This window comes from Poecilia reticulata, chromosome 12 (genome assembly GCF_904066995.2).
Source record: "Poecilia reticulata chromosome 12, P_reticulata-male-v2, whole genome shotgun sequence".
NCBI classification, from domain to species: Eukaryota; Metazoa; Chordata; class Actinopteri; order Cyprinodontiformes; family Poeciliidae; genus Poecilia; species Poecilia reticulata.
This window is the reverse complement of record NC_088841.1, coordinates 21,087,337-21,100,803: the sequence shown is the minus strand read 5'-3', so window position 1 is coordinate 21,100,803 and position 13,467 is coordinate 21,087,337. Positions and strand designations below refer to the sequence as shown.

General features: G+C 38.0%; 1 protein-coding gene across 2 annotated transcripts in view; it reads right to left on the bottom strand.

Annotated features, from left to right (window-relative positions):
* phf24 (PHD finger protein 24) overlaps positions 1–13,467 on the bottom strand; it is a 29,862-nt gene that overhangs the window by 7,945 nt on the left and 8,450 nt on the right. For both annotated transcript variants that reach the window (XM_081613629.1, XM_081613630.1), the window contains exons 2-3: positions 5,688–6,109; positions 3,385–3,570 (exon numbers count right to left, since the gene is read on the bottom strand). In XM_081613629.1, coding sequence (XP_081469755.1) covers positions 3,385–3,570; positions 5,688–6,107 — 606 coding nt within the window. In that variant the 5' untranslated portion in view covers positions 6,108–6,109. The remainder of the gene's footprint in view (positions 1–3,384; positions 3,571–5,687; positions 6,110–13,467) is intronic.

The window sequence follows — 13,467 nt, the reverse complement described above, 5'->3', positions numbered from 1 at the left end:
CATTTTTATTTTTTCAGCTGTTATGTAGAGCACAGTAACTGCCAAACACCCTGTTATTACACTATAGCCAACATTCATATTTATTAACGATGCTTTACGCTTTCACCAGTCCATCCGAGTGCTGAAAAATAAGTGTTTTCAGTAAATCTGGGAATATAATTCTCAGGAGGAAACTTACTAAAATCTTCCCTATTTTATGTCCTTAGCTGTTTATTCATACCAGGTAACAAAACAACAATGTGTCTGGCATTTAAGGCCATTCCAAGGTTGATGAAATTTTAAAATGAAATACTGAATCACAGTAATTGCATCTGTGGCAGACAGGTGCAATTGTTGTGATTCAACACTGAAGTACAATTCTCATCCAAGCAGGTATTTTCAGCAATGTTCCTCATTCTTTGAACACACAAATTCAACAAGATACTCTCAGTAAGTATAGCACTTTACCATCCTGATTTTTTTTTTTACTGTGGTCCTATTGTAAATTGTCTGATGTATTTTTTCTAAAAACTGATTTTAAGGGCTTGTAAGCATTTTCAGTAGGTCTTCAAAGTGTTTACCAAAATGTTGTGTCCTCAAATGTAAATCCATGTTTCACTTTTTTCAATATTTTGAGACATTTAACTCAATTCCACCCAAATGCTTAACTTATTTATTTAGTACAACATTTTGTCCAAAAAGAACTATTTCCAAGCAGCACTAAGTAGATGTAGTTATTTTCAAGATTTAGCATTACATACAAATGTTCCTCTGCCTAAAACTTCTAATGAAGTACAGTAGTATTGAGCTTTAGCAATGTTTGATAAAGTTCCTCAACCTCAGGAACTAATTTCAATTTCTTTTTTACTTTTTTTACGCACTTTTACACATAACAGACCCCCACCTGCACAGTCTTTTCCATATAGATGTTGTAGTATTCAATATTAAAAGTGTTTATAAAAGTTCCTTATTCCCATGTTAAGATTTAGACCTACTGACGTATTTCCTACCAACTGAAACCATAATATCCTTTAATATTTATTATAGCACAAATAGATCCCCATCCTTTAAGAACTAGCTCCAAACAATTTTTTCTGCCTGGAAGGATGTTGAACTAGCTCTCGGCAATACTTTTTTAATATGTAGAAATATTAACAGCAATAATCCCTTTTCTGGCTACCATATTGAAGTAGATGAAACAGACAGTGAAGCAATCAATATGCTCAACTATTAGGATATAATAGAAGAAGAGATATAAACTTTATTACCCCTCAGTCGGGAAATACATGTGTTCCTGCAGATAAGTGACAGGAAGTCGAAGTGTATAGATTTGCATAAAAATGTGGATACTAAGCAGAAATAAAATCATTGAATATTGACAGAAACATTAAAAAAACATATGTCATTCTAAAGCACCACATTCTTTTGCTCTCATCCTCCAACGATTACTTGCTGCCACATTCATCACAGAAGTCGTTTAGAAACTGAATCTGAACGTATTTTGAGAAGGAAAGAAAGTCAAGAAAATGACTTCTGAGTTAAACCAGCAGCACCTATTTCAACTGTGATTTATTCCCACATTTGAAGCCAATTATGTTGTTTATTGAGTTTAGAAGACATCAGCATCAGCCACAAAAGTAAACGTCATTAGCATCAAATAAGTTCATCCAACGGTGGCAGAGTAAAATCAAAAGTATTGTGATATGAGAACCTCAGATGTTATAATAAAGCATCTTTCAGAAGAGTAGCAGGTCTAGCCAGATGCACTAAGTCTCATTACGAATATGGTGATTATTCCCTGATAAGATGTAAGATCTGTTAGTTGTGTGTTATGTTTAGTCTATAACCATCTATCATTACAAATCATCAAACACATCAAATGGCCACGCTGTTGTCAAGAAGCAGAATCTTCAGAAGTTTTTTTTTTTTTGCAAAAAAAAAAATGCATCCATTACGTGTTATACTGAGCAACGACTCCAGCAGTCAAAGAGCTCAGTTAAATCAGGTGCTTTTATGAAATCGCTGCATCCGCACTAATCCATTTCAATTTGTTTTGTGTAAAAAAAGAATAATATGTTCTCTGGCACACAAACGACTCCCGTGGGAATGGATGATATAAATAATGTCATTGTCTAATCTTTGGCCTACAGATTGTATAAATAGATCTTTGATGCTGCCTGGATAATGTCAGTGATGTCTTCAGCAGCACATAGGTATTTATAACAAAAATGGCTTCCTCTAAGCTCTGCCTGTCAGTGTTTTTTTTTTTTTTTTCATCAATATACAAATCAGCAGTTTCCTTTTTTAAGCAGAATAAGAAGGTAGTTTTTGTTCAACCAAACTCACGTGAACCAGATCGTTCCAAGGAACCGGAATCAAGACTTTAAATCATATCTCAAGGTGTCCTCTCAGATAAACAACACGTGTTAGACTTACTATGCGTCCATCTGCCAGGTCTACGAGAGGCTTCAAAGGATTTCAATGTTTCCATGCATTTCTGCCATGTTTTTTATTTTTGGCAGCCAATCATTATATTTTAAAGCAATTTCAAATCTAAGAGACAGAATTGAAAATCAAAACGTTTCTCCCCCCGTCTCTCCGCTCTCATTCTAAGCACAGCGAGGAAATCGGTGGCAGACAGAAGAACAGCCTTTCCAACGGAGTGGAAAACGTTTCCCTACAGCAAAGCTTCGGCAAAGGGAAATTGTTTCTCAGGGACAGCAGAAGAAAGTGAAGCCCCTACTTCACTTTGAAGAGTCTTCTAACAAAGGCCGTGCAGCTGTTTGCGCTTCACAACAACCGATTACATCATCTGTTTGCTGGAGAGTTGTGCATTTTTTTTTTTTTTGAATTTGCTCTGAATTCATGATGAGAGATTCTGTTATGTTGGAACTCAGCTGAACCAGAAATTGTTCCGTGATCACAGCGTGTTCCAGGCTTTCATAATGAGTCACGTTGACCTATCGCTTTGATGTTGCATCAAAGGTCGCTGAAGATTGGAGTCGCAGATTTGGACAGTGAAGATTGTCTCGTTATTATGCCATGGCTATCACATGGAAACGCTGCATATCGGCGGGAGCAGCAGGTTTTTCCTTCACCGCACAATGTTGTACTCCAAATTGCTTATTGTTTTAAATATGCATTCGTAGAGTATTTGCTGTTTTGCCTGTAAATCCATAATTATCCTACAGCTTCCCTCATTATAACATCAAATAGGAATAGAGTTCCTATTTCTTATGTGGAAATGCACACGTAGTCACATTTTCTACATGTATGAGATTCGTATAAAGTATATATTTGAATAAATTTTACAACTGGACCTTTGAGTGTCAATACAAACTTGCCTACTTACTATTACACTGCACTATAAAGCGAGTTCATGCTGGTTGTCCATTGCTGACTCACACAATAGTAGCAGCTCCAGCCGGTCACAGTGTGGGCCGTGTCTCTCATCTCCTGCAAGGCCTCGGCACGAAGATATCCCAGCTCCCTCAGACAGCCGTCATGGAACACCCGCGTGCAGATCCTGCAGGGGTAGAGGTCGTCCGCCGTCCACACCTCACAGACATCACACATCTCGTCGCTCGGCGGCTGGCAGGGGAAGCAGACGACATTTTGCTGAATGATTCAGCAGAACAGTCGTTTGAGTGAAAACAGTGGCATTAAGAGCTCACTAGCTTTAATTTCTATTATGTTAAAACAACACCAGAATGCGTTTCAAGTAGCAGCAGCCTTTTGTGTCTCTTTGTCTCGCTGCTTCATGAATGATGATTTCTGAATAAGCTGGCAGGCGGGAGTGTTTAGAGCTCTCCCAAATGGCCTCGCTCAAAGGGGAAGTTAAAAGCTGGGTGTCACAAAGGGGGCAGAGATGGAATATATTTTGAATATGGCAGAAACAGCTCTTTCTATTAGACAGACGGCCCTGGAGGGAAGTCTGAGTGCTGGACTCTACACATTAAAAGAGAGCGATTTTTCATAAAGATGCCTTCACAATTTAATATTTTATCTACGTGCTTCAGTAGATAAATAGATAAAAAGAAACTACTTAGTGAAAGAAGAAAAAAAAATACATCCATTACGTGTACTGAAACATTGCCTAGGGAGATTATTACATTTATGGTATTCTGGTCACATCTTCTGAAATGACAAAAATGAGACAGTTTAGATTTTTTTTAATGATTTAAAAAAAGATAATAATTATACTGTCCACAAAAAGTATCTTATATGTAACAGCAAAGTTCGCAACAAATTTAAAACATGGAAGAGAACAGCAAGTCATGCATATCGAGAATATTATTTATTTTTTATGACCACTGAAATTGCGTCACATGAGAATCAAATGATTACAGTGCTCCAGGAAAATCTTGAACTTTTTCACTGCTCTTTTCTGTTAAAACCACACATTTAATTTAATTTTATTTTTTTCTTTCGTTTATAAAAGGAGTCCATTGATTGGGAACAGATTAAAAATGCTTGCAATAAAAAACAGGAAGGAAGAAACTAGTTATGATGACTGAGTATAATTTGCCTGTACTTTTTTGTTATCAAAAGAAATCTGAAGTTGAAATTTTTATAGACTGAAAAAAGCATTTCACTCACAATATACTGTATCATGAATTAGGAAGTTATGGTGAGAGAGGACTGGTTCTATAAAAGCTGAGAAATATGGAGAGGTTTGAAAATGGGAGCCTATCAGTCACATTGTATGGATGTTTTCTGTCGGGTTCCTCAGTGACGGTAACCAAAATCAAAACACAGGCTCGTACTACTGGAGACGGATTCCTACTTTTACATTTTGTGCAACTTGTCAGAGTGTACCAAGTGTTTACTCCGTTTAAAATAGAAAAAAAAAAACTGCAGGTGTTGCCCGTGTGAACTCCCTCTCCTGTTAGTCAACGTCACCCTGAAAATAGTCACCTCTCAGAGCCAGCCGAAGCAGGCCGCCCACAACATGCTCAACGTGAAGAGCACTCACACACATCCCCAACATATCACAGCTAATGGGACACAAAAACCGGCCGTAGGAAACAACTTCAAGCTCATGCTTCATCACCTTTGTATCCTAGTAAGACTTAATTATATGTGAAGACGGAAAAAGACATTGTAGACTTTAGACACAAAAAGATTTTGATATTTTGCCGTGTACAATATCAGAACTCTACATTCCTCACTGTGGTTTTGGTCTCTTATTGTGTTGAGATTAGCATGCATTGTTACGGACAAGATAGCAACTGATAAAGTGCCCCGCAAAAGTATTTCTAAACCGTATCCCACAAATTCCAATGTGTTATGTTGAGTTTTTATGGGACTGGGATTTCATGTGACTTACAGGCAGTGCAAGTGTGAAGTGTGAAGTGTGCAACTGTGAAGTGGAAGGAATGTTCAAATGTCTAGTTCTAAACTTATCACCTAAAAGTAAAACGGTGAGTTTACAAGAACACTGCAGAACAAAAGCTAAGAAGAACACTGTGACTTTTCAGCTCATGAGCCAGTATTCTGGGGAAAAAAATATTAATAAAATACTAGGTTTGGAAGAGAGAAAGCTCAGCCCTGAAAGAACGTATGTAAAATAAATGAAGAGCATACATTAAAAGAATCTTAGGGTATGAATATGATGCATAAAGACAACAAGAGAGTAATCTACTGTTTGTAAGTCAATAACTTTTGGGGCAACCTTTATCATAGAGGCCCAGTAATATAATCAGTACCTGCTCTTTGTTTTCCAGGTCCACCTCAACAGGCTGGTCATCATCCGGTTCCCTTTTTGGTCGGACAAAAGCAGGAGGTGTGAGTTGATGGCTCTTGTCGAGGTCTTCCGGCTCCACACCTTTCCCGTCCCTTAACCTCGACCACGCTTCCTGGTTGACTTTACATTCATCTCTAACTGGAGCGGAGGCCTGTTGGGAGGTTGACGGACCTGCATTATTGTCTGTTTCCTCTGGTCTGACTTCCTCTGTGTTTTTGTCGTTGGGACCGGCTGAAGTTTTGGCATCTTCTACACCTTCCCCCACTTCCGCGTCTGTCTGCTTGACTGCACGATCCTTAATGCCGGCCTGGAAGGCCGAGACGACCGCACTGCATTTCTGCACCTTCTCCACCTGCTGCTTCTTTGACATAAGCACTCCCATGTCTGCAGAGAAATGGAAAGAAGCATATTTTTATGAATATATAGAACTTTATGACCTTTCACAACTCTGATTTCCATTGTGAAATTTGACTTTGTACAGGTGACATAGGGAGACAAGAATGTAGCTTATATCAATTTTTAGCTCAAATGCAAATAAAGTTTGATAAGCACAAAATTTAAGATGTTTCTTCATTTGCCTGTATTCAGTAAGGAAGCTTGACCCCTCCAAATCAAATGTCCACTGTTCCCGAACCATTTGTACAACACATAAATTTAACATGCACTCTATTTTTGAACCCACATTTTTGAAAATGGATTTCAAACAGTTTCCCATCACAACCGAAACCTTCTCTTTCACATCCTTCCACTTTCACTCAGACTTCTCTTTCCTCCACATCAGGCAACACTTCTGCCACGCAACACTTCCAAACCAGGTGTGAGATGTTGTCCTCCTGCTCTGGTACCAAGACGTGTGAATTGACCAAAGCCAAATAGGAAGTGGAGCTAATCCACAACCGTTACACCTCCAAGTCAGTCATGCAGCAAGTCACAGAGTGGAGTACACTTTAATAGACTTAACATTTATATTTGTAAAATGATAGAACTCTGTCTTAACCAACCACATTTATTTTCAGAACTGCAGTGCAGGTTGCCTTTTGCACTCGGGTCAAAGCGAAAGAGTTTAAGTTGAACTGCTTTAGAGATTCGGAAACTTGCTCACAAAGGGACTAAAGGTTGTGCTCGCTTCTTATTCTGTTTAATACCCAGTATAAGGAAGGAACAGTGCAATGTATTTGTCTGTCTTGCTACAAACTCTGGACTTCGACAGTAAAAAATCAAAGAGGCTATAAAAACATTTGCAAGGCACAGAACATCTAAGACATCCAGAGTGTGTTTTTCATCCAAAGAAAGAGTGGTAAACAGAAGATATACATACAGCGACACTGAACATAGTAAAACAAAGTGTTATGAAATTTCATCTGAGCTCAAATGCGCTGAATGTTATTGCTCGGATGGGATTTGGAGATGCACTCTAGATAATTGGGTTTTCAACTAGTCAGCATATGTTGCATAATTTTATAAGTCTGTGGAGAAGAGAGTACTTTTCTCTGCAGCTATCTGCCACGGCAGCAGCACGAGAACCAGGATCACAGAAAAAAGTATCTTTAATGATTAAAAGAAGGTTGCATCTGTATTGGGGGAACCCAGGAGCAGCTGATGGTGCAAAGAAGCAACTTTTTCAATAGAAAGAATAAAAGCAGCAAGATATTTGCATAGAATACTGATAAACTAATATAAAACATCTTCAGCTCTTCTGCACACAGTGCAGGAGTCATTTGTGGCTATAGAGTTCATCTTTCCATGCATATTGCATAATATATAATCTATCTGCTTTTATTTTTAGGTTAATTAAATGTAATAGAAATAAAACATTTTTAATACACACTTTTTAATGGAAATTAATGAATTAAAGTAGAAATGTTCCGCCTCATCTCAACATGAGCGATAGCCACCGTGCATATCAATGACAGCATCCGAACATTGTGTTAATGAGTGTTTGGCTCTCTGCAGCTCATCATATCCCGGATTACGCCTCAACAGACATGAACAAATGCTTATCAGGAATGATTAACAGCGAGAATTTTCACCTCGTTAGAATTTCTGCTGCCTCTCTGGTTCTCGCATCCTCACCATTTTCATATCTCTACGAACAGAAGAGCCGAGACCGGAGCTTAGAATCCCAACACAGAAAAGCCTGTCAGTTTCATCCAACCACCAGCTGACTGTCAGAGCTACGGCGAGTTCACGCAAATTCACCCACTCTCCTGGCGTCTAACAATCAATAGTACTGTTGTTTTTTCTTTGTCTTTTTATTGCCATGTTTTGTTTTCTCTTAACTCATTTCAATGCTGATGAGTCAAATTCTTTGTGTTATTCGAAGGAATAACTGGAAGGAGAAAATATGAGTCATGTGCCTTTGCAAAACCAATGATCCAGTTATTGTTGGAAGCTCTATATAGGCATAAGAATGTTTTCACTGGCTACAATGCCTTGGTAAATATTTGCTCTTTTTTCACATTTTCTCACATTAAAACAAAAAGCATTGATCTACTGAGTAAGGATTTCATGTGACAGAGCAACACACAAAGTACATATTTGTAAAGTAGAAGGAAACTTACAGCTGTTTTTGAAGAAAGAAAAATGCACCCTTTTTAATCCAATACCTGTAAATAGTAAAAGAAAAACAGTGGAACAAACTGCATTTAGAAATCACCCATTTGGTCCACCTGTAAAGCAGCTTTGGTAATTACAGAGGAACTCTAGAGAGCCACAGTTCAGGTTAGAGAATCTGACAGATGACTATTAAGACTGTACATTCAAAAAACTCAAATAAAACCACAACCAAACTTTACATAACATGCAAAATGCTACAAATAAATGAAAACTGAGACAAAAGCTTCTAAAGACCAGTGTCGTTTGCAAAAAGACAGCATCCTTTGGGTGTATGCTACTTATCCTTGCAAGGCTTCAGCAGGGCTTCAGCAGGGCTTCAGCAGGGCTCCGGCGGTCATCAAGCAGGATGCATGCTTCGTCCTATGTAGGTCAATCACAGTGCAGCACACAGAACAAACAACCAGACATGCACCGACTCACCACTAATAGCTATTTAGAGAAAGGAATGAAGATGGCAGTCAAGTTTTTGGACTCTGGGAGGAAGTTGGAGGACATGGAGAGGAACCCACATACAGGATGAGCTACCTGTCTTTGGATGTGAGGTGACCATCTCATTTTTACACACAATATACAGGAACCCATAACACTCAAAACATTATTTATTCAGCGAGTAGGTCAACGTGTATCAGTTAGACTCACCAGTGGCATTATTGTGCATTTTTGTGGCATCTAAGAGTTGCAACAATCATGGTATGGAATTTATAAGTCAACAAAAAAGAAAAGAAATCTGTGGCAAGCTCTCTTAGCTGCTGATCAATTTCTGCATGCTACAGTGCTGCATGTGGGAAGGTGATGCTGGAGCATTATTTACTTAAAGCTGTGTTTCTAAACAACCAATGTTATAATAGAATTATCAAACAGGTCATCAGAGGGTGTTTTTTTATTTGAAGTATATTCCTTTTATGTTTAATTTGGGGGGAAAAGTCTAGAGTAATGCCACTTGCAGTCAAAGGTCTTTACAAGGTTTTACAATGAAATGTGCCAAAACCATTGTCTTAAATTAAATTTTATTGAAAATTCCTATACTTTCACCCATCTACATAACTTATTCATTTCATAGCATTTTATTTATTTTTCTCTATTTAAAAAACCGCAAACACGGACGCACATGGAGAAACATACATTTTTGTGTTATCTAAGATTGTGATTGTGTAAGATTGTCCGCAAACATTTTCTCCTCAAAGTTAGCCTACTTAAAGTAGGAAAAATGTGAGGATTTGAGCAAGTTTGAGAAAGGCTAACTTTTAAGGCCAACTTGACTGGATCAGAGCACGTCTAAACCTCTACACCAAAGTAGTAATAGAATCAAAAAGTGTCCAGTGGAAGAATGTTGGTGAAATTGCAACAGCGTCAGTAGCAGAATGTGCACTTCGATCCAACAAGTGAGCAACTGGTGCTCAAATTGCTAAATAAGTTCATGTCGGTTGTGACAGAAAGATGTCAAAATGCACGCTGCTTTGGAGATTTTGCTTGTTTGAAGCGTATCAAGCTGAGGTCTAGGATTATATAAAGTTTAATCAAAGATGGATCTTTATCCAATAACCTCAAGCTAATTTAATATATTGTCTGGGGTATACTTGTGTGATATTTCAATGAAAGCTCATGTCTTTTATCTCATTACATACTGTCCAATTAAAGTTCAAAATTATGTGAGGTGTTTTTTTTTATTATTTTATGAAAAATGTATGGAGCTTTATCCTGTATTAACTTTACACATTCAGGATACCGAGAGTATTTTATATGATGAGTCTAAAATTCTGCTTCTATGAAAAAAGAAAATATACTATATTATAGTATACATACTGCCTTACCTTGCAAAGCACCCATGGTATTTATAATTTTCAGTTCGATTTGCGAGACCAACACAAAGTAGCAAATGATATGATTTTTAATTTTCTTTAAAAAATCTTCAAAATATGGCCTTCATCTCTATTTCATGGCATTTTAATTAAATACTTTGTAGAGCCACCTTTGATGATCCTACAGCTGCCATTCTTTTAAGATTTCTGTTCACCATATTTGCACATTGAGTAAAATAAATCTTTGGCCATTCTTCCTCCAAACAGCTCGAGCTCAGCCAGACGGATGAAGCATGTGTGAATAACAATTTTCAAGTCTTGCAAAAAGAATCTCAAGAGGTTTACATTTGGACTGTGAATGGCTAATTCAAACAGATGAATACAATTTGATCCATATCTTTATATCCTAGCTTTGGCTGTATGTTCTGGGGTTTTATCCTGCTAGAAGTTGAAACTGACCCAGACCCATGTCATCTTGCAGCCTCAACCAGGGTTGCCTTAGATTTATGTTTTTCCTCCAGTCAACTCTGACGTAACTTCCCTTTCCTGCTCAAGTAAGAAGAGCGGAGAATCCGACCACGTTCTCATTTCCACCTAAGTGAGACGCAATCGCATTGTGGAGGAAAGCAGCGTTGTGTATTCAGCCTGATTATGTTACTCATGGGATATGCGTCTTTGCTCTGAAATGCAATCCTATCCATCCATGCTCCACATGAGTGCTTGTTTGAAACCTAATCACATTTATCTGAAGTGAAATACGAGTCATTCCCTCGCTTCCTTCCAAGTCAAGAAGTCTAAAAGGCTCTTAGGCCACATCCCATCAGGCCCTGAGTAGCCTTCATAGACTATATGGAGCTCCAAAACGATTTGACTCACAGTCTTCGACAAAGTTAAATGTGTTGCTGGATAGTTAAGTTGGTTGAGAATGTGCACCATGTGTAGCAGCAGCAGTCTTCAACATGGTAGCCTGGTGTTTGACTCCTGGATTTGGACCATTTTCTTCATGCAGAAAATGGTCCAACTATGTAAATTAGAATTAAACAATGCTTAACTCTTGCAAATAAGTGCAAGAAACGATACAAAAATAAACTCTAATAAACCTTTATTCATTACTGAAATCAGTAAAATCTGTTGATTTAGCCTCATATTTTGGGGATGTTATCCTGCTGAAGAAACAATAATAGCTCAATTTTCTGTTAATGGATCTTATGGTTGTTCATCTTAAAGTCCGGTTCCTTTAAATGTCCCACGATTCCATGCATCAGAGTTTCTTGTCAGAAATCTGAATCTTAGTCTGATCAGAATAAAGTGAACCACTGGGAAATTCCCAAGTGAGTGTGATATGTAAACAGAAAAAGCATTTTACTAGTGCGTAGATAGTATCAAATAGTTGCTATGGCGATGTTAGATCCAAAGATGCTGCCCTTCACAGTGAAAATCAACACAATTCTGCCATGTTCAATATTTTGAATTTCACGTCATTGATTTCAGCTGAGACCCATCAACTTATATAACTCCTTATAAACTCTGTGGCACTAATTGCCTTCAGAGCTCAGCTACTTAGTAAATAGAGTACAGCTGTGTGTTATCTTAGCGTTAACAGCTGTTCTGTGCAGGCATCAGAGGTTTGTTACAGGATATAAGTGAACAAACCGCATCGTGAAGAGATCAGGGATAAGGTTTTAGAGAAGTCCTGGTCAACCACATACACTGATAACTCTTGCCAAGACTTGGTTCTTTCTCTGAGAGCATGACTCCAAGGAACAGCCAAGAACTAAGGTCACAGCAAACAGAAAACTAACACAGATTCATGATTTCCTCCTGTTCCAGCAGGAGAATGACCCTAAACATTCAACCTGTGCTGAACGGGTCACATCGATGCTCTAGACCAGCCAGTGTCCAGGAATGAGAATTTGTGGCAAGTGCTGAGTTATTTTCTAATCAAGAAATATGCAGTGTTTAGATGACAAAAAAAAGACATGAAATGCTCTGTTTTGTGGTTCTACTGTGATGTAATGAAAAAGTTCAAGGAGTATCAGTACTTTTGTAAAACTGTGTATAAATAAACTCAAAGGTGCAACACTGAATATAAGAGATTGTAAAAATATACTATTTTAACACTTAAAATGTATTCCTGGGAAAGTTGCAATATATTTTTTGGATCGTTCCCAAGCGGTTTGAACCAAAAGCCCTCAGCTATGAGTGGGTCTTACGTGTGATGAGAGTAAACAATGATGACTCATCAAGAGGTTTTAGTATAAATGATTATTTCAGGCCTCTTTAGAGTTTTATTTTCCTTTCTAAGCAATGTCTACCGTCACGTTCCCACACGGTTCTCTATCACAGTCCTCAACAGGACGACCGATAGGTAAAGACACAAATTAACACATCGATACTAAAAGATTTCACAGCAATGGTTCATATCTGAACTTGAAAAGGAGATGTTGTGGCATTTGCAGCACATAATGGCGCAGGGGACTATTACAGGAACTTAATTATTCACTGACCTGGTCCTGGCACTTTAGTTCAGAGCAGTGCTCACTCAGGCATTGAACAGAGACAGTCATTAAACACCAGGGATAAAAAAAAGGTAGGCTTTGAATTGCTGCTGTTACCGCCCAGTACCAAAACAACAAGCTTAAAAGCTGAGAGACGCTAGACGGTGAGGCCTAAAACGAGCAAGCCGAGGCTGATACATCACTCTAAAGCTGCTACCACAGCTGGATCCTCAGCTGGATCCTCTGTTATTGTTCAGTGCAGCTAATGGGCTGCTCCATTTTAAATGAGATAATAAACAGAAAACAAATTGTTCCTTAATAGCCAGCAAAGTCAATAGGGCTCACACGCAATGGGGGAGGAATAAGGAGCAATAATAATAAATCCAGTGCTATTACACCCCCTGAGGCACACGACATCAGAGCCAATAGAAAACAGAATCTGTTTGATCAGGTTCATACAGTGTCTTGACAAAATACACACACATCATGAACTTTCACACATTTTGTCACAATACAATCACAGAAATCAACATGTTATTAAAATTGTATGCAATTGACTAACACAGACTAGCAGATAATTATAGCGTTTGATTATTTTTGCAAAAAACAACAACAAACAAACAAAAAAACAATTGACTTCATATAAACTGGATGGAGAATATCTTTGAACATCAAAGTCTGTCAAAGATTCCAATCAAGATTTCTGACTGAACTTTGGCGCTACTGTTCAAATACATAAATAACAAACATCGACACTCAGTTACCATCAAGTTCATGTATTACTCTGTTTTGAGGAAAAGAGAGAACGGAATACATTAAGTGTGGCACC